General features: G+C 39.6%; 2 protein-coding genes across 5 annotated transcripts; one reads left to right on the top strand and one right to left on the bottom strand.

Annotated features, from left to right (window-relative positions):
• Window positions 1-1,129: 1,129 nt before the first annotated feature.
• On the bottom strand, window positions 1,130-8,683 carry LOC104108934 (U-box domain-containing protein 52-like). Of its 4 annotated transcripts, none has more exons than XM_009618088.4 (11): window positions 8,479-8,683; window positions 8,326-8,391; window positions 6,661-6,764; window positions 6,396-6,517; window positions 5,730-5,944; window positions 5,575-5,650; window positions 4,832-5,132; window positions 4,035-4,136; window positions 3,536-3,964; window positions 2,098-2,853; window positions 1,130-1,601 (listed from the first exon to the last, which is right to left on the bottom strand). In XM_009618088.4, exons 1-11 carry the CDS (start codon window positions 8,681-8,683, stop codon window positions 1,542-1,544), a joined length of 2,436 nt encoding a protein of 811 aa, XP_009616383.1. In that variant the 3' UTR covers window positions 1,130-1,541. The 4 variants fall into 4 exon arrangements, with proteins under 4 accessions (XP_009616383.1, XP_070047930.1, XP_009616384.1 ...); XM_070191829.1 differs by having other exon boundaries at window positions 8,326-8,394; window positions 8,485-8,683; XM_009618089.4 differs by lacking the exon at window positions 8,326-8,391.
• A 5,556-nt stretch (window positions 8,684-14,239) lies between these two features.
• On the top strand, window positions 14,240-15,701 carry LOC138902329 (uncharacterized). Its single transcript, XM_070190179.1, has 2 exons — window positions 14,240-14,740; window positions 15,477-15,701. The coding sequence occupies exons 1-2, from the start codon at window positions 14,240-14,242 to the stop codon at window positions 15,699-15,701; spliced, it is 726 nt and encodes a 241-aa protein (XP_070046280.1).
• The last annotated feature ends 3,434 nt before the right edge of the window (window positions 15,702-19,135 follow it).

The raw sequence follows: 19,135 nt of genomic DNA, 5'->3' as shown, positions 1-19,135 counted from the left end.
ATTATTTGGTTGTTAATCAAATGATAAAATACAGAAATCATAGCCACTAAAATGTTTTTTTAATATATTAATGTCTAATGTATGTATTTTTTATATAATATTTGGTTAGCGAATATAATTAGTTTTTATCGACCGGCCAAATATCTAACTTGTGCTTCTATAATCCCAATCCGCCCAACTCTTCTAACTCAATTAAAACTTGAGTAATTAACTTAAATAATCGCAGAACTTTGACAAATTAGGCCGTGACACGATCTCTTATCTTGACTCTTGACTTGTTAAGATAGGTCATGCCAGACTTTTTGTTTGACCTGATTTGGTCTACTTAAATTTAGTCCAGCCATTTCATTTGTCACTCCTTTATCTGTGCAAGAGACGAGGAACTAGCCTACTCGTGCCTTTTTTCAAGATCAACTTTTGCATTAGGACAATGAACATGAGCCACAGCTTCTTAGATAACGTCGTCCAATTATTATTGGTATTCCTCTGGTTGTTCCCATTTTATGGACAACGCTAGTTACTTATTAGTCCGTCTTAAAAAAAATATTATATTTTTATATTTATAAATAATTTAACTTTAAATTTATATTTATTTTTAATGATATTTTTTTATAGCCACAAAAAAATTTATGACATGTTTAAGATTAAAGTTTAAAAGTCCTTTATTCTTTCTTAAATTGCGTATAGATACATTCAAATACCGCCACATTAACTGAAACAACAAATTTTGCTCATGCACGTGAAAGGTGCTAAAACTTTGAACAATCAACCTCTATTTATCTTTTCTTAAAATTGTCCTTTATAGATATTCCTTCATCTTACTTTTAAAGTTTTACTTAAATGTAAATCAAAAGTAAATGCTGTTTACATTTTTACCAACTATTGCTTCAATCAGCTTGGCTACCAAAATGAGCAAAAACTATGATAATGAAACTAAAAATAATTTCTTAGTAGCTTAGATTTTTATATCTTTTCTTTTCACAATTTCATTTTTGGCTCACATTGCAAATTTTCAATGTAGAGTTTACTGGAGTTGGCAAAAAATTCAACAGTGCAAGCTGAGAGAAATATAATTAAGGCGTGTACAAACAAAACAAAAAAAGAAAATCTTCTTTTTACCCCAAAGCTATAAGATGAAAGAAATAGAATTATAGTAATGTTCAAACAAAAAATTTCTTCTTATCTTAGCCCCAAATCTGTACAAACTGAAAATAGGGGCTACTTAAAGCATTTACATGGTGTAAAAAAGAGGAAGAAAATGTTTTAACAAATAATTGGACCAAAGAGGAAGGCATGTCCCATTCTAACAGAGGTCTCGGGTTTCCTGAGTATGGAGTCGCCTTTGTTAGGGAGCACTTTACCCCCAATGTGAGACTTCCCGGAGCGAATCCGGATTTAGTCAGGCCCCTATGTGGGTACCGGACACCGGGCGGGAAACCAAAAAAAAAAACAGTCCCATACTAACAGAACATTTAGTTTTTGATATTTTCTTAAAAGAAAAAACTTCAGAACAAAATTCTCATCCATTAGGACCCTGTGCTTTATTGGCTCCTCGAGCTCTCGTAGCTTGACGGCATTGTATTTGGGTAACTTAAGTTGTCCTGCATAAATCACGACAAAAACTGTGTCAAGAAAAGAAAAGAAAAGAAAAGAAAATTTCCAGCACGAATAAGTTTTGATGACTGCATTACATATACAAAAGTAATAACTATGTGATATTTCATCAAATATCTAACGAAGTTTAGTTTATGGATTTAACATATATACACTGACAGTCTAAAGAAGGTTTACACGCTCAATCAGTAGCGTATCTAGAATAGAATCTATGGGTTAGATCCTATATATTTGTCAAAAATTCATTAAATATGTACAAATAATATTAGATGTGATGTGGTAGATTTTTGAATCTAAACCCATAAAGTTCATATTCAGGATCCACCTCTGCGGTCAGTATATTGTAACATGCTGTAGTAGGTAACTTGGTTTATTGTCCAGGCTACTAATCTCACTTTTTATGGACGAGATACCTGTAGTTACCGTCTCGGTAAACTGACAGTGCATTAAAGTTAAACTCTTAATTTATGCATCTTGACTTACCCGGGAGAGGGAAACTTGGCTGTGATTGGGTGAAAAATTGGAATTGTACATAAGTGATGGGCATGTGTTATCTTCTGCAAGTGCTCTCAATCTTTCTAATTGTGGCAAAACGACCTTGCCAAGATCCGGTCTGTCTTTTCGCCTTAGCTCAGAGCATTGTAGCGATAACTTGGCAAGACTCAAAGCCTCATTGACTGGCCAATCAGGAATAGCTGGATCAAGCATTTCATTGAAAGTCCCTTTCTCAATTGCCCTATCAACATAATGAGTCAATCCCATTGGCGGCTTAGCTGTTAAAATCTGCAAGAATATGATCCCTAAGGAGTATACATCCGATTTTACACCAAGCATGCCGGTTTGCTGATATTCAGGGTCTATATAGCAGAAAGTTCCAGCCGTTGATGTCATTCTATATTGAGTGACAGTATCTGCTACTGATGGAGGGACAAGACGGGCTAAGCCGACATCACTAATCTTACTCACAAAGTTGCGATCCAGCAAAATATTCCCTGGCTTTAAGTCACGGTGCACTAGTGGCTCAGGTTTGCTCTGGTGTAGGAAAAGCAGACCAGTCGCTATTTCAGCAGCAATTCGAAACCTCTGCTGCCAAGAGAGCGGTGGCGTCTTTCCTCGGTGGAATAAACGGTCTTCTAAACTTCCATTGGACATATACTCGTAAACCAAACATCCATATTCCGGACAGGCTCCTAAAAGAAGCACCATATTAGGATGTCTTATGCAGCTCAGGACTTCAACCTGCAATAGAAGAATATAATTATTGACTAGTAAAGAATACTAACTATATTTATTGTCCTCCACTGCTAAATATAATTTGGTCAATATAACATACCAACATTCATTTGTGGGGCATTATCATAATTAGTGGCGGAACCAGAAATTATTACAAGGGGATTCAAAAAACTCTAGGATGTCACAGTTGGAATTTGAACCTATGAGACTTAAAGCAATTTTGAATGCCCAACTTGAATGTTTTTTCATGTCAAGGGTATTCAACAGCTCACATATAACCAAAAAGGATCATATTTACTCTATTTGCACAGTGTAACTTTTCCGACAAAGGGTTGAACCCCCTTCATTATACTTAGATCAGCACTGATAACAATTTGTCTAGAGATTATATAGCCGCTTGCCTTAATTTTGATCAGATGCTATTCATTCTACTTTGAAGATTTCCCCTTGCTTATTTATCTGCTGATACTTAAAGTTTACAGTCCGTTTAAATTAGACTTATCGCCCACCCCTCCCCGGTCAAATTAGACTCTCAGGTCATGAAACAAACATGCCTGAAGCCTGTGATAAACATAGGGAGGTAACACATAACAGTGGGTGGTAAGCAATTTTCTCTAAAATCATTGAATTCGGATATCGTTCTTTCAAATACTTATCCAACAGTATTTTGCATCTTTCACTGAATTACCTCTTGCTGAAACTGTTGTCTTCCATGAGCAGCATCAGGACGAAGGACCTTAACTGCAACAGGCGTATGATCGAGGTAGCACTTATACACTGGCCCATAGCCTCCTTCTCCAATTTTACGAGTTTGGGCAAAGTAGTCTGTTGCAGATTCAATCTCCTCAATTGTATATTTTCTGTACCTGAAATCAGAGTTCGTAAGCTTATTCAGTATCTTATTCTTCTCTTCTGCTTCTTTTAGAGCTTTCATTTCTGCGCTGATTCTCTTTTGAGCTTCTAGTTCTGCAAGCCGCTGAGCTGCCTCTGCATGCTCAATTGCTGCTCTAGACTTTGCTTTTTCCTTCTCGGCAAGTGCCAACGCAGCTTCCTCCGCTAAACGTGCCTCTTCTAATCGTCGTTGTTCTTCCTGTTTCCAACGCTGCAGTTCCATCGCCTGCAACGAACAACATGTTAGTACATCCAATAGAATCATTAGAGTGCACAGGAGTATTAGTTTATCGTGCCTTTTGTTTTGCTGTAAGCGCTTCCCTGCAAGCCGTGCTATATAGTTCCATTGTCTGCTTAAGCTCCTGCTTTAGCCTTCTCATTTCTGCTTCCATATCATCCTGTAAGCCAAAGTAGAGGTGTAAATATAGAACAAATAATGCTTAAAGGCATGAAGTGAAGAGTTCAGTGCACTAAGCGCCCGCTATGCGCAGGGTCCGGGGAAGGCCTGGACCACAAGGGTACGCAGTCTAACCCTGCATTTCTGCAAAGTGAAGAGCCTCAGCAGAATATCTACCATAATGTTTTCTCAAGTTTTGACAATATCTAAAGTATCAAAAGAGTTTCTTACATATACTTCTGGATTTTAGAATCCAAAAACCACGTCACTCCTTATAATTATGACATTCCTTAATATTACATCCTTACTCTTTGTTTGAGAATGGCGAAAACATAAGTTCAAGATAGACTTTAAAAGAACACCAGATGACTAAATGTCAGTTACATCACAAGCAAATAACTACAGTGCAGGAAGCCAAATTTCTCTGTCTCATCAAGCAGAAGCTATAACTGACTATAGATTTTAGATCCTATCACCACGCTTTAACATACTCTAATAGAAACTAATTTGCTTTATATCCGTTCATTGAATAAGAAAGTTCAATCAGACAAAATATATGTTGCACACATGCTTTTAGCGTAGTCTACATGAACTAAGGATATTCATCGATTCATTGAGAAAGATAAATGGTCTAGAAATATTGAGTCAGATTTTAATGTTTAAAAAAAAAAAAAGGTTATATTTTCAAATGCTTACTACTGGTCCTTGGGAGACTGATGGTCTATCACTCTCGATCGATGAATGTGATAGTTCAGGTGGAGTCAGGGTGTCCACTGATCTCCGCCCAAACTGTGTGGAATCAAAACTTTGGGTCTCAAAATCTGAAAAGCCTGAAAGCCGAGGAGGAGTCGGTCCACCACCATCATAGCCATCGGAAAATGAAGAATAAATGTTGTCGATGCTTGGCCTACCAGAACTGACATATGATATGTCAGTATCTGGCAAAGAGATTTCATATGGTTTTCCATTAGGACCTTTCCTGTGGGTGAACGGCGACCTGTTTAAAATAGTAACATTCAAATTAGGAATGAGAAAACTATGCAAAACTATAGTGCTCTGAAGAACAAAATCCGTAAATTTCAAAATCTTCCAAAGAATTTGCATCGCTGACTTTGACATTCTCATTTTGTATGCAACAAATTACTGTTATCAAAACACGGTACTCCCTCCGTCCCAATTTGTGTGCACTGTTTGACTAGGCACAAGGTTTAAGAAAGAAAGAAAGACTTTTGAAACTTTTGGTCTAAAACAAGCACTAGACATTTTTGTGACGGTAAATCATCACATTAAGGGTAAAAGAGAAATTTTGAAGATAAATTATTTCTAAATAAGGAAATGTGACATTCTTTTTGGATAGACCAAAAAGGAAAGTGCGACAAATAAATTGGGACGGAGGGAGTACAGTTTATGCGGATATCAAGATAATTTTTCCGACTTACTTGATATTCATTGTGTCACTTTGAAGGGTAGATGGTGGCGGATCACAAACAGGCTTCGGACCTCCTGAAAAAGGACCTATACAACAGAGTTACAGAATTACGACATGATGCAACGAGTACTTAATAGAAGAACTTGCTAATAGTGGTTGGCTCACCTCTTGAACTAGCAGCAGAGGGTGTTGAACCTTCAAAAGGAGCAAATTTGGTGCTGGCCGGCTGCATTAACTGGTGACGTAGTGGATGGACAAAAGGCGCAGGGCGAGAAGCAGCACGTGTAGATGCGATCTTTGCAGATTTGGAGATGACATGTACAGTACAGAAATCAGGAACCCCTTTTAAAATGCCTCCTGGAATGTCTTTCGCTTTAAATCTGCTATGCAGAAAAGGCTACTGAACTTAGATAATCTGAAGACGTTCTTTTATTCAAATATAACTGATCTAATGAAACCTCAATAATAGGCGAAAGACATGCACACACTTAAGTATATACAAACACCAGTTTCCTTTACTTCTTCACAGGAACTTTTGAAAGTATATTTTAAGCAAAGTTTGTAGCATGCTTATGCACTAAGCGAGAGAAAAATGAGAATGTCACTCCATACATGGATCAAGGACACAAATTTGGGCACATACAGTAAAAGGAAGGCGGCCAAATTTTTTGACATAAAGCTCTTACTTTTTGTTTGTTATTTCAGTTTATAAAATTTTGCTATTAGGTGACTGAGAATGGAATTTAGATAACATATTAACTGTTCAGGATATTATGATCAGAAATTATTTCCATCGTAAGCTCAACACTCCGTGCATAGACAGAGTCATACCTGAGAAGACCGCCTCTTGTTGTAGCACCAAGAATCAATACCTCTATTCCTGTCCGATTCACATACTCAACAATTGCTTTGACCACATCCGTGTCGTCTAACACAACATCATGACATTGTACCTGGTTATTTTTAGGATAAGAAGAAACAAAATTAGAAATGTGAAAGCTGAAGGAAATAATGAGTAAGACTTGACAAATTTTACGAATGTTTGTTAATCTTCTCCTAGGTTATGGGAATTCATCTAAGGTTTCGAGTTACTAACATCTTTCCGTGTACAAAATACTCGGAAAGGAAGAAACAGTTCCTTTGTCTGCGGATCCAATTCACTATTTCCCGATCCAGCTTCATCAGAAATCTGGTTTGACTCTGAAATGTAGAAGTACACAGTTATTTCTGCAACTAAACGATAAAAGAAAACAAATCCAGACTCAATATACTCGTCACTTTCCCATTTATCCTCATGAAATGGAACTTGGAGCAGCCTTAAGCAGCACAGATAAGTTACTTAACCAATTATACATGTTTCGTTTGTTTTAGAGTTATATGTTTTTTTTTTTGGGTTTTCCTTTTTCCTTTTCCTCGAGGACATGTAAAGATGTGAGTATAACATGACTTTTAAGTATAATGCTAAGTGGCAAAGTTTGTCTTAATCACAGACCATTGACAACAAGTAAAGCCAAGGGACTAAGAGACGTTCATTTGGTTGTGTTAAAGATGAAATTATTAGTAGAACCTAAAGGGAGAAGCCGCTCAAAGGATATTAATCAGAGCAACATGATGAAGAAATAACTAAATCACACAACAATCAGATTTGGAAGAAAAGAAATCCGAGATAGTAACTTCAAACGGAATGTTAGACAGGGAAATAATACTATCATCGACTGACAAATGCATGTGAACGGGAAGAGTATTTTGTAAAAGGAAAATTTGTATTAACAATTTAAGCACAACAGTCAATCTGATTGTAAACAAGCAAATAACTAGCTCAAATTTCAATAAACTAATATGATTAGTCAAGTATGACGTAGAAAAAGAATCAGTAAGTATGAGGCTAGTTACATTTTCACTCGTTCTTATAACTTACTTCCTTGCAAGTATTAGAGAATCCAATATAGGGGGGATTATAGCTGATCAATCTATGAAGTCCATGAGCTCTTTATAGGCTTGAAATCTGGCTGCTTTTACTTAAAATTTCTCTGTTATATATGGAAAAGGAAAGAAGGGCCATATGTTACTAACATTTAACTCTTACTTTTTTCCACCCATTGTTTGAACTTTTATCTCTAAAACACAAGCTAATCAAACATAAAACGATTGATATACGTCAATGAGATTTCAACACGCGAAGCATCCATGGATGTGGCCTACTGGTCAATGATAATGAAAAGCATGGGAGATAAGGGTTCAGATCCTAGGAAAGACAAAAAATACTAGGTGATTTCGTTCCATCTGCCAAAGACTCGGTGAACAGAGTTATGCGTGCAATCATGATTTGCCAGTGTTTGACGTTGCAAAAGTTGCTTGCTTTGACCACTAATGTTAAAATGATTCCTCTCTTTCTAAACATGGAAATGTAATTCGGTCATCATGCTTAAACTTTTGCACCTTTTTCGTGAGAACATCGAAAATCTACCCATCATCAACAGCATTTCCAGCACAATTTCAAGTTGATTCCTACCTCTATTTATGATAGATTTCATGGGATCCGAGGTATACACATTTTACTATACATGCGGTCATTCTACAAAATCAACATATATAAGCAAATACTCGATTATTCGATATATGTGCTAGTGGAAGGTAACAGATATTCGTGAAATAATAAGCCCAGGTATACACATTCTATTTAATATTTTTGTTCTAATTTGTACAAGTGGTCATTCTACTACATCAACACGCACAAACAAATACCAGAGTCACCCGGTACCTGTGTCACATGTCTCGGTGAGATCAGATAGCAAGTAATCCATGGGACAGTCGAGGTCCAAGCAAGCTGGTCGGACACCACTGGTTATTAAAAAAAACAAACATGCACAAACAAATACATATAATGTAGAGAGGGAAAGAGAAGAAGAATTACTTGTAGGAGTGGATTGACCAGTGGAAGTAGCAGATTGTTTAAGTTTGACATGGATCAAAAGAACTGTTTGGCCTCTGGCTAAAAGATGATCAACTGTCCATTTTAGAGCAATTTGACTTCCTCTATCTTTATCTATTGCCACTGCTATTAATTTATTTGGTGGATGCATTCTTTCTCCATGCACACCTTGTGGTGGATGCCACATTTCTCTCTTTCAATTCTACCCCCAAAAATTCATATGTTTCAAGAACAAATTCCTATTCCAAATACTCCCAACAATTCCAATTCTAACATATTATTGTCAAATTCAAGAAAATTCTAGCTTTATCTTCAACCCATTTTAGGTTCTTGAAAATTATAATGATAACAAAAATCTTTTAGTGAATTCTCTCTTTCCATAAAGAATAAAGATGATTTTTTAGTCATTAAAACATTAGGGAATTTGTGGGGAGCTCCACCTTTTGTGGATATTTAGTTACTTTCAGTAATAGTAACCACTACTTGAATTAACAAACTCCCATTTGGTCATTGGTCAAAAGGCAAACTCCTAGAAGGGAAGTTGAATCTTACTAGCTACTCTCAAATCTAATTTCAATAAAAAAAATAAAGAAGAAAGAAAATATGATTCTATCCAAGTAATATACTCACTCCGGTCCATATTAGTTGTCCTGCTGCTAAATATATCTAGTCCAAAATAAATGTCATTTTTGAAAATCAAGGTGTAATTTATCATTTTTTCCCTATTTTGCCCTTAGTATTAAATATTTTGAAAGTAAAAAACTAGCATAGAAAATCTTAATGGAAGAGTAGATATTAATTGAAGAGAGATTAATATGTTGAATGATTAAAGATATAAATAAGGGTATTGTAGTAAAAAATCCTTTCTGTAAAATAGTTTATTAAGGGACGCAAAAAAGAGAAACAAATGGGGGGGATTAATGTTTTTCTTTACCAATATCATTTCATAACAGCTTAACTATTCTTAAACATACAAAGATTTAACCAAGAAAAAAGATATAAATATATAATAAAAATAAACTTAAATTATATATGTTGACAATGTAACTTTTTTCCACGCAATCAATATAATTTAACTTGTCATAGCAGATAATTTAACTCATTTAGTGGGTGTTTGGACATAAGAAATATAAAATTCCAAAAAAAAGTGAAAAAACTTTTCAAGTGAAAATAGTATTTGAAAATTAGAGTTGTGTTTGGATATGAATATAATTTTGGGTTGTTTTTGAAGTTTTGTGAGTGAAAATTTTGAAAAACAGTTTGTTGGAGTTTTTCAAATTTTTGAAAAATTTCAAAATTCATCTTCAAGTGAAAATTGGAAATTTTATGGCCAAACACTGATTTTGAAAAAAAATATTTTTTTTTGAAAAAAAGTGAAAAGAATCTTATGTACAAAGGGGCTCTTAGTTTTTGTTGACGAGTTGTGGAACTTGTGCAAAGTATCCAACGTAAGGAGAATTTATAAGGCACTAATTTATAGACTGACCCTTTTAGTGCAATAATAGAATTTCTATTGTGTTCATTCAATGACAGGGATTTTTCCATTGTAAATATGTAGTCTTTTTTGTTTTGTTTGATTTTTAGCGGATTATTATGTTACTAAGATCATTAACTTTTTGGTGACTACGATTAATAAGTATTCCGAAATACAAGATACTAAAGAAGTGTGAGTGTAATTTTCTACATTTTTAAATTCTTTTTATCAAAGACCAAATCCATTTTTCAGTTAGGGATATTATTTCAAATTATTTCACTGTTTCTTAATTCCGTGACCCATCGAATTTTTTGAACGCAAAGTTGAACTTGAAGCCATCAGGCCGAGGCACGTCATGTCTAGGCATCTTACATCGCATTGCCAAAGGAAAAAAAAGATCCATAGTAGTCACCCCTAAAAAGCAATTGCATGCGTCAATTTTCTTATAATTTAATTTTATTTGTCTATCACTTTTTGTTTGTTTATCCAGTACGTGAGCCTCACTAATCTGACTAATTCAGATTCGTGCCAAATAGACCACTAAAAAAGCTAAGACGCTTCACACCAAAAGGTTCTCTGATCTATCATTTTTCAATATTGATAATTTGGTTCATAAATTTGTGGTTTTAAACTAGCCTTAAAATCTTCACATTTTAACATATGAACCACTATGGTGTGGGAACTGCAATAATAATAATTTTAAAAAGAGGAATTTTCATAAATTACTTGTAACGACCCGGCCTGTCGTTTGAGAGTATTAGCCTCGATCCCCTATTTACTACTTCCCCTGTATCTTTTTCTACTTATGTGACTTGCCGGGATGTTGTGTTTGTGGTTTCAGAGTGATTTGGGGCACTCAGTCCCTAAAACAGAAGCTTAAGTTCTAGAATTTTGACAGCAGTTGAAACTGTGTGAAGACGACCCCGAAATGGAGTTTCGTCAGTTCCGTTAGCTCCATTGGGTATTTTGGATTTAGGAGCGTGTCCGGATTGTGTTTTGGAGGTCTGTAGCTGAATTAGGCTTGAAATGACGAAAGTTGAATTTTTGGGAAGTTTGACCGGAAGTGGACTTTTTGATATCAGGGTCGGATTACGATTTCAGAAGTTGGGGTAGGTCCGTAATGTCAATTATGACGTGTGTGCAAAATTTAGGGTCAATCGGACGTGATTTGATAGGTTTCGACACCGGTTATAGAAGTTTGAAGTTTCAAAGTTCATTAAGTTTGAATTGGAGGGTGATTCGTATTTTTGGCATTGTTTGATGTGATTTGGGGGCTCGACTAAATTCGTATGGTGTTATAGGACTTGTTGGTATGTTTGATTGAAGTCCCGAGGGCTCGGGTGGATTCCGGATGGTTAGCGGATCGATTTTGGACTTGTTGAAGTTGCAGAAATTTCTGGTGTTTCCAATTGATGGTTTCCTTCTTCGCGTTCGCGAGGGGAGTTCCGCGTTCGCGAAGAGGAACTGGAGACAGGAGGAAATTTGTGCTTCGCGTTCGCGATGAGGTCCCGCGTTCGCGAACCTCTGAGGTAACAAGTCTATGCGTTCGTGATGAGGGTCCCGCGTTCGCATAGAGATAGCTGGTCAACTGAGTCTCCAGGCAATTTGCCTGCACGTTCGCGATGATGGTCCCGCGTTCGCGTAGGTATGAGCTGAGTAAGCTTTGCATTCGCGATTAGGCCATCGCGTTCGCGATGAAGAATTTTGGACTGAAGCAATTTTGTGCTTCACGAACGCGAGGGTTTTTCCGCGTTCGCGCAAAAGGGATCACTTGGCAGAATATAACATTTCAAAATCAAGGGTTTAGCCATTTGTAACATAACTTGAGGTAGAGAGCGGACGAAATTTTTAAGGATTTTCAGAGGCATCGATTGAGTAATGATTCTTCATTTATTTTTGGTTATATCCCACTAATCTATCATTAATTCTACCCTTTAATTTCGGATTTGGGTTGAGAAAATTGGGAAAATGGGATAAGTTCTTCAACCAAAATTTGAGTTTGGATTGGGATTTTGACGTCAGATTTGAGTAATTTTGGTACGAGTGAACTCGTGGGTGAATGGGTGTTCGTATTTTGTGACTTTTACCCGATTCCGAGACGTGGGCCCGGGTCGACTTTGGGGCGATTTTCAAAATTCTTGTTAAAGTATTGATATTAGTATATTATAGTTGTATTTATGGTATGTAATTATTATTGGCTAGATTTGGGCCATTTAGAGTCGGATAATTGAGGAAAGGGCATTCTTATTGACTGATTGAGCTTGGTTCAAGGTAAGCGGCTTGCCTAACCTTGTGTGGGGGAAATCCCCTTAGGATTTATACCGTTGTGATATTTCTGTGATATGTGGGCGCCGTGTACGCGAGGAGACGAGTGCGTACACAAGCTAATTATTGTAAAATCCGGTTTTTCACTAAGTAGTAGCCTATTAGACCTTAATTGAGTTATACCAGCATGTGTAGTTGTCCTGTTTAGTCTAATTTTGCATGTCTACGTGTCTTAACTGCTTATTTGAAATTTGTGCAGCATGTTTAGATGAATTCCTGCCTTGATTTGTATCAACCTTAAATGTAGAATTCTTGCTGTTAATTGCTTTTTCCACCGATTTGAGCTGTGTATTTACTTTTGGGACTACGAGGCGGTACCTCGGGAGATCCCCATATACATTTACTTTTGAGACTACGAGGCAGTACCTCGGGAGATCTCCTTGCATATTTACTTTTGGGACTATGAGACGGTATCTCGGGAGATCCCTTATTGAGTATTTACTTTTGGGACTACGAGACGGTATCTCGGGAGCGCCTCTGTTGTTTATCTTCTTGTGATGTGTTATTATTTCTCTGTGAATTCTTTTTGTTAAATCCTCCATCTTTCTTCATTTTATTATATCATTTTTCTTATTATTATATCCCAGTAGGGCCCGGGCCTAACCTCGTCACTACTCTACCGAGGTTAGGCTTGGCACTTACTGGGTACCATTTTGGTGTACTCATGCTACTCTTATGCACATGTTTGTGTGCAGATCCAAGTACTTCCTATCAACCCCGCTATTAGCTGAGAGTGCTTGCTGTTGCACAAAGATTTCAAGGTACATTTTCTGGGTCCGCAGACCTCGGAGTCCCCTTCTATTCCCTCCTTTCCATACTTTCTTAGACTCTGGTGTATAGAGATACTAGTTTTCTTCTGTAGCTTGTGACTCATGATTATCGGATTTTGGGAATGCTGTGTATACTCTAGTACTAGGTCGCTTGTATATGCCGAATGGCACTCTATCATTTTATAGTTATCTGTTGCAGTCTAGTTTTTAAATTTTTGTATTTATTTCTGTTATTCCGCAATTTGTTAGGCTTAATTAGTCGTAGAGACTAGGTGCCATCACGATATCTTACGGAAGGAGATTTGGGTCGTGAGAAGTTGGTATCAGATCTCTAGGTTCGTAGGTGTTGTGACTCACAAGCAAGTTTAGTAGAGTCTCGCGGATCGGTACAGAGACGTCTGTACTTATCTTCGAGAGGCTATGGAACTATTACGAAAATTACGCTTCTTTGATTCCTTGTCATGCGAAATTGTTGACTTTGAAATTCTAAACTTTTCTCTTTTATTCTCTCATAGATGGTGAGGACACGTACGGGCGGATCTGATGACCAGGCACCCGCGCCCCCGCTAGAGCCGCGAGAGGCCGGGGCCAGGGTAGTGGCCGAGAACGTCCACGTGGTGCAGCTAGAGGACCCGCACGATCTGCTACAGAGGAGCCCCCAGTAGCTCCAGCTAGAGGGCAGTCACTTGAGGTATCTGTTGCTGCACCAGCCATCCAGTATACTCTAGTCTAATTTCTAAGCATGTTCAACTCCTTGGCTCAGGCTGGATTGAGTCCACTTGCTCCTGCCACATCTCAGGTCGGGGGAGGAGCACAGACTCCCGCCGCCCGTATCCCAGAGCAGCGGGTTCAGGTCGACCAGGTTCCAAAGATCATACCGATACAGCTGCTAGCTCCAGTTCAGCCCGAGGTTAGGGCAGCAGTTTCTGAGGCGGAGTAGCTCAGACTTGAGAGGTACAAGAAGTACCACCCTCCTACCTTCAATGGATTGGAGTCACAGGATGCCCAGGTTTTTTTGGAGGAGTGTATTCTCCGTACTATGGGTGTAGCAGAGTCGAGTGGGGTTTCTTTTACTACATTCCATCTTGGAGGAGCAGCCTATCAGTGGTGGCGTGCTTATGAGTTGGGTAGTCCGGCTGAGGCAGCTTCACTTACATGGACTCAGTTGTCGGACATGTTCTTGAGGGAGTATGTTCCCCAGAGTCTCAGAGACGCATGGAGTGCGGAGTTTGAGCAGTTACGCCAGGGTTCTATGACTGTGTCAAAGTATGCAGTTCGCTTCAGTGATTTGGCCCAACATGCACCAGCCTTGGTTGCTATAGTTCGAGAGAGGGTCCGTCGGTTTATCAAGGGACTCCACCCCAGTATCAGGCTTAACATGGCCCAGGAGTTGGAGATGGAGATTTCGTACCAGCAAGTTATGAGTATTGCTAGGAGATTGGAGGGTATGCTTGCTTGGGAGAGAGAGGAGAGGGAGTCCAAGAGGTCTCGAGAGTCTGGCACTTATAGTGGTACTCGTGTCCCAACTGCAGTTCGACATGGTAGGGGCTATGTGAGTAGCCCCGTTCATTCAGCACTTCCAGCCGCCAGTGCTATTCCGACTCCTTCTAGGCCTAAGAGCCTTATTATGCACCACCAATATCTAGTGCACCTCCTGTACGGGGTGCTTTTAGCGGTCAGTCCAGCAGACCTGGCCCGAGCCAGCTACAACAACCACGCCTCCGAGAGCTTGTTTTGAGTGTGGCGACACTTGCCATATGGTGAGGGATTTCCCCAGACTTTGGAGGGGTGCACCTCCATAGACCTCTCAGGCACCGTGTGCTCTACCGGGTCCTCAGGCTATGATTACAGCACCAGCTACCGCCCCACTTGCTCAACCAGCTCGAGGTGGAGGTTGGGGAGGTAGAGGTCGCCCAGAGGGCGAGGCTAGGCCAGATATTATGCTCTTCCTACTGGTACAAAGGCAGTTGCTTCCGACTCTGTCATTACATGTATTGTTCTGGTCTGTCATAGAGATGCGTCAGTTTTATTTGATCCAGGCTCCCACTTATTCTTATGTGTCCTCTTATTTTGTCCCGTATTTGGGTGTATCTCGTGATTCTTTGAGTTATCCTATTTATGTATCTACACTTGTGGGAGATTTTATTTTTGTTGACCGTGTGTATTGGTAGTGTTTGGTTGTTCTTAGTGGTTTTGAGACAAGATCCGACTTATTATTTCTCAGTATGGTAGATTTTGATATTAATTTGGGTATGGACTGGTTGTCTCCCCATTATGCTATTCTTGATTGTCACGCCAAGACCGTGATGCTGGCTATGCCAGGATTACCGCGATTAGAGTGGAGAGGTACCTTAGAGTATACTCTTAGTAGAGTTATTTCATTTCTTAAAGCTCAACGAATGGTTGAAAAGGGGTATGACATATATCTAGCTTATGTGAGAGATGTCATTATTGATACCCCTATAATTGAGTCAGTCCTAGTAGTGAGGGATTTTCTAGATGTATTTCCAGCTGATCTTCTGGGCATGCCGCCCGACAAAGATAATGACTTTGGCAATGATTTGTTGCCAGGCACTCAGCCCATCTCTATCCCTCCATATCGTATGGCTCCTCCTGAGTTGAAGGAGCAGTTATAGGAGTTGCTTGATAAGGGCTTCATTTGGCCCAGTGTGTCACCTTGGGGTGCTCCGGTATTGTTTATGAAGAAAAATGATGGTTCTATGTGTATGTGCATTGATTATCGCCAGTTGAATAAAGTTACAGTGAAGAATATGTATCCATTGCCTCGTATTGATGACTTATTTGATCAGTTACAGGGTGCCAGAGTGTTTTCCAAGATTGACTAATGTTCAGGCTATCATCAGTTAAAGATTCGGGAGCCAGATATCCCGAAGACTGCTTTCAGCACTCGGTATAGTCAACTACGAGTTCCGTGTGATGTCATTTGGGCTGACTAACGCCCCAACAACATTTATGCATTTGATGCACAGTGTATTTCGGTCCTATATTGACTTATTCATCATTGTGTTTATTGACGACATTTTGGTGTACTCCCGGACTCGGGAGGATCATGAGCAGCACATGAGGACTGTGCTTCAGACCTTGAGAGAAAAGAAGTTATATGCAAAATTTTCAAAGCGTGATTTTTTGGCTAGACTCAGTGGCATTCTTGGGTCATGAGGTGTCAAGTGATGGGATCAAGGTGGATCCGAAGAAGGTGAAAGTAGTGCAGAGTTGGCCTAGACCGTCCTCAGCTACGGAGATCCGGAGTTTTTTTGGTTTGGCGGGTTATTACAATTTATTTGTAGAGGGTTTCTCATCTATTGCAGCACCTATGACCAGGCTGACCCAAAAGGGTGCTCCGTTCAGGTGGACAGAGGAGTGTGAGGAGTGCTTTCAGAAGCTCAATACATCTTTAACTACAACCCCAGTATTGGTACAACCTACAAGTTCAGGATTATATACTGTATATTATGATGTGTCGCGGACTGTCCTCGACGCGATGTTGATGCAGGACAGTAGGGTGATTGGCTACGTGTCCAGGAAACTAAAGGTGCATGAAAAGAACTATCATGTCCACGACCTTGAGTTAGCAGCTATTGTTCATGCCTTGAAGATTCGGCGGCACTATTTGTACGGTGTCCCTTGTGAGATCTAAACCGATCATCGGAGTTTGCAACATCTGTTCAAACAGAAGGATCTTAACTTGCGCCAGCGGAGGTGGTTGGAGCTGCTTAAGGATTATGATATCACCATTTTGTACCATCTTGGGAAGGCCAATGTGGTGGCCTATGCCTTGAGTTTCAAAGTTCATTAAGTTTGAATTAGAGGGTGATTCGTGTTTTTGGCATTGTTTGATTGATTTAGGGGTTCAACTAAGTTCTTATGGTGTTATAGGACATGTTGGTATGTTTGGTTTATGTCTCGGGGGCCTCGAGTGGATTCCGGGTGGTTAACGGATCAATTTTAGGACTTGTTGAAGTTGCAGAAACTCCTGGTGTTTCCAGTTGCTGGTTTCCTTCTTCGCGTTCACGAGGGGAGTTCCGCGTTCGCGAAGAGAAACTAGAGACAGGAGGGAATTTGTGCTTCGCGTTCGCGGTGGAGGTCTCACGTTAGCGGGGCTCTGAGGTAACAAGTCTACGCGTTCACGATGAGGGTCTAGGTTCATATGTGTCGTGACTCACAAGTAAGTTTAGTAGAGTCTCGCGGATCGGTAGAGAGGCATCTGTACTTATATTCGGGAGGCTATGGAACTGTTAGGAAAATTACGCTTCTTTGATTCCTTGTCGTGCAAAATTGTTGACTTCGAAATTCAAAACTTCAGTCTTCTATTCTCTCACAAATGGTGAGGACACGTACGGGCGGATCTGATGACCAGGCACCCGTCCCCTTCTAGAGCCGCGAGAGGCCAGGACCAGGGTAGTGGCCGAGAACGTCCACATGGTGCAGCTAGAGCACCCGCACAAGCTGCTACAAACACCTGTGGGAGATTTTATTGTTGTTGACAGTGTGTATCGGTAATGTTTGGTTCTTCTTAATGGTTTTGAGACCAGGGCCGACTTATTATTTCTCAGTATGTTAGATTTTGATATTATTTTGGGCATGGACTGGTCGTCGCCCCATTATGCAATTCTTGATTGTCACGCCAAGACCGTGACGCTGACTATGCCAGGATTACTGCGATTAGAGTAGAGAGATACCTTAGAGTATACTCCCAACAGAGTTATTTCATTTTTTAAAGCTCAACGAATGGTGGAGAAGGGGTGTGAAGCGTATCTAGCTTATGTGAGAGATGTCAGCATTGATACCCCTACAGTTGAGTCAGTCTCAATAGTGAGGGATTTTCTAGATGTATTTCCAGTAGATCTTCTGGGCATGCCGCCCGACAGAGATATTGACTTTGGCATTGATTTATTGCCGGGCACTCAGCCGATCTCTATTCCTCCATATTGTATGGCTCGTCCTGAGTTGAAGGATCAGTTACAAGAGTTTCTTGATAAGGGCTTCATTCAACCCGGTGTGTCATCTTGGAGTGCTCCGATCTTGTTTATGAAGATAAAAGATGGTTCTATGCGTATGTGCATTGATTATCTCCAGTTGAACAAAGTTACAGTGAAGAACAAGTATCCATTGGCTCGTATTGATGACCTATTAGATCAGTTACAGGGTTCCAGAGTGTTTTCCAAGATTGACTAACGTTCAGGCTATCATCAGTTGAAGATTCGGGAGCCAGATATCCCGAAGACTGCTTTCAGGATGCGGTATGGTCACTACGAGTTCCATGTGATGTCATTTGGGCTGACCAATGCCCCAACAACATTTATGCATTTGATGCACAGTGTATTTAGGTCCTATCTTGGCTCATCCGTCATTGTGTTTATTGACGACATTTTGATGTACTCTCGGACTTCGGAGGATCATGAGCAGCACATGAGGACTGTGCTTCAGACCTTGAGAGAAAAGAAGGTATATGCAAAATTTTCAAAGTGTGAGTTTTGGCTAGACTCAGTGGCATTCTTGGGACATGTGGTGTCGAGTGATGGGATCAAGGTGGATCCGAAGAAGGTAGAAGCAGTGCAGAGTTGGCCTAGACCATCCTCAGCTACAGAGATCCAGAGTTTTCTTTGTTTAGCGTGGTATTACCGTCGATTTGTAGAGGGTTTCTCATCTATTGCAGTAACTATGACCAGGCTGACCCAGAAGGGTGCTCCGTTCAGGTGGACAAAGGAGTGTGAGGAGAGCTTTCAGAAGCTCAAGAGAGCTTTGACTACAACCCCAATGTTGGTACTACCTACAGGTTCATGATCATATACTGTATATTGTGATGCGTCGCGGACTGGCCTCAGCGCGGTGTTGATGTAGGATAGTATGGTGATTGCCTACGCGTCCAGGAAGCTGAAGGTGCATGAAAAGAACTATCCACTCCACGACCTTGAGTTAACAGCTATTATTCATGCCTTGAAGATTTGGCGGCACTATTTGTATGGTGTCCCTTGTGAGATCTACACCGATCACCGGAATTTGCAGCATCTGTTCAAATAGAAGGATCTTAACTTGCGTCACCAGAGGT

This window comes from Nicotiana tomentosiformis, chromosome 12, assembly GCF_000390325.3.
Source record: "Nicotiana tomentosiformis chromosome 12, ASM39032v3, whole genome shotgun sequence".
Classification (NCBI taxonomy): Eukaryota; Viridiplantae; Streptophyta; class Magnoliopsida; order Solanales; family Solanaceae; genus Nicotiana; species Nicotiana tomentosiformis.
Note: the sequence above shows the minus strand (reverse complement) of the source record. Positions and strands in the feature narration are given on the sequence as shown.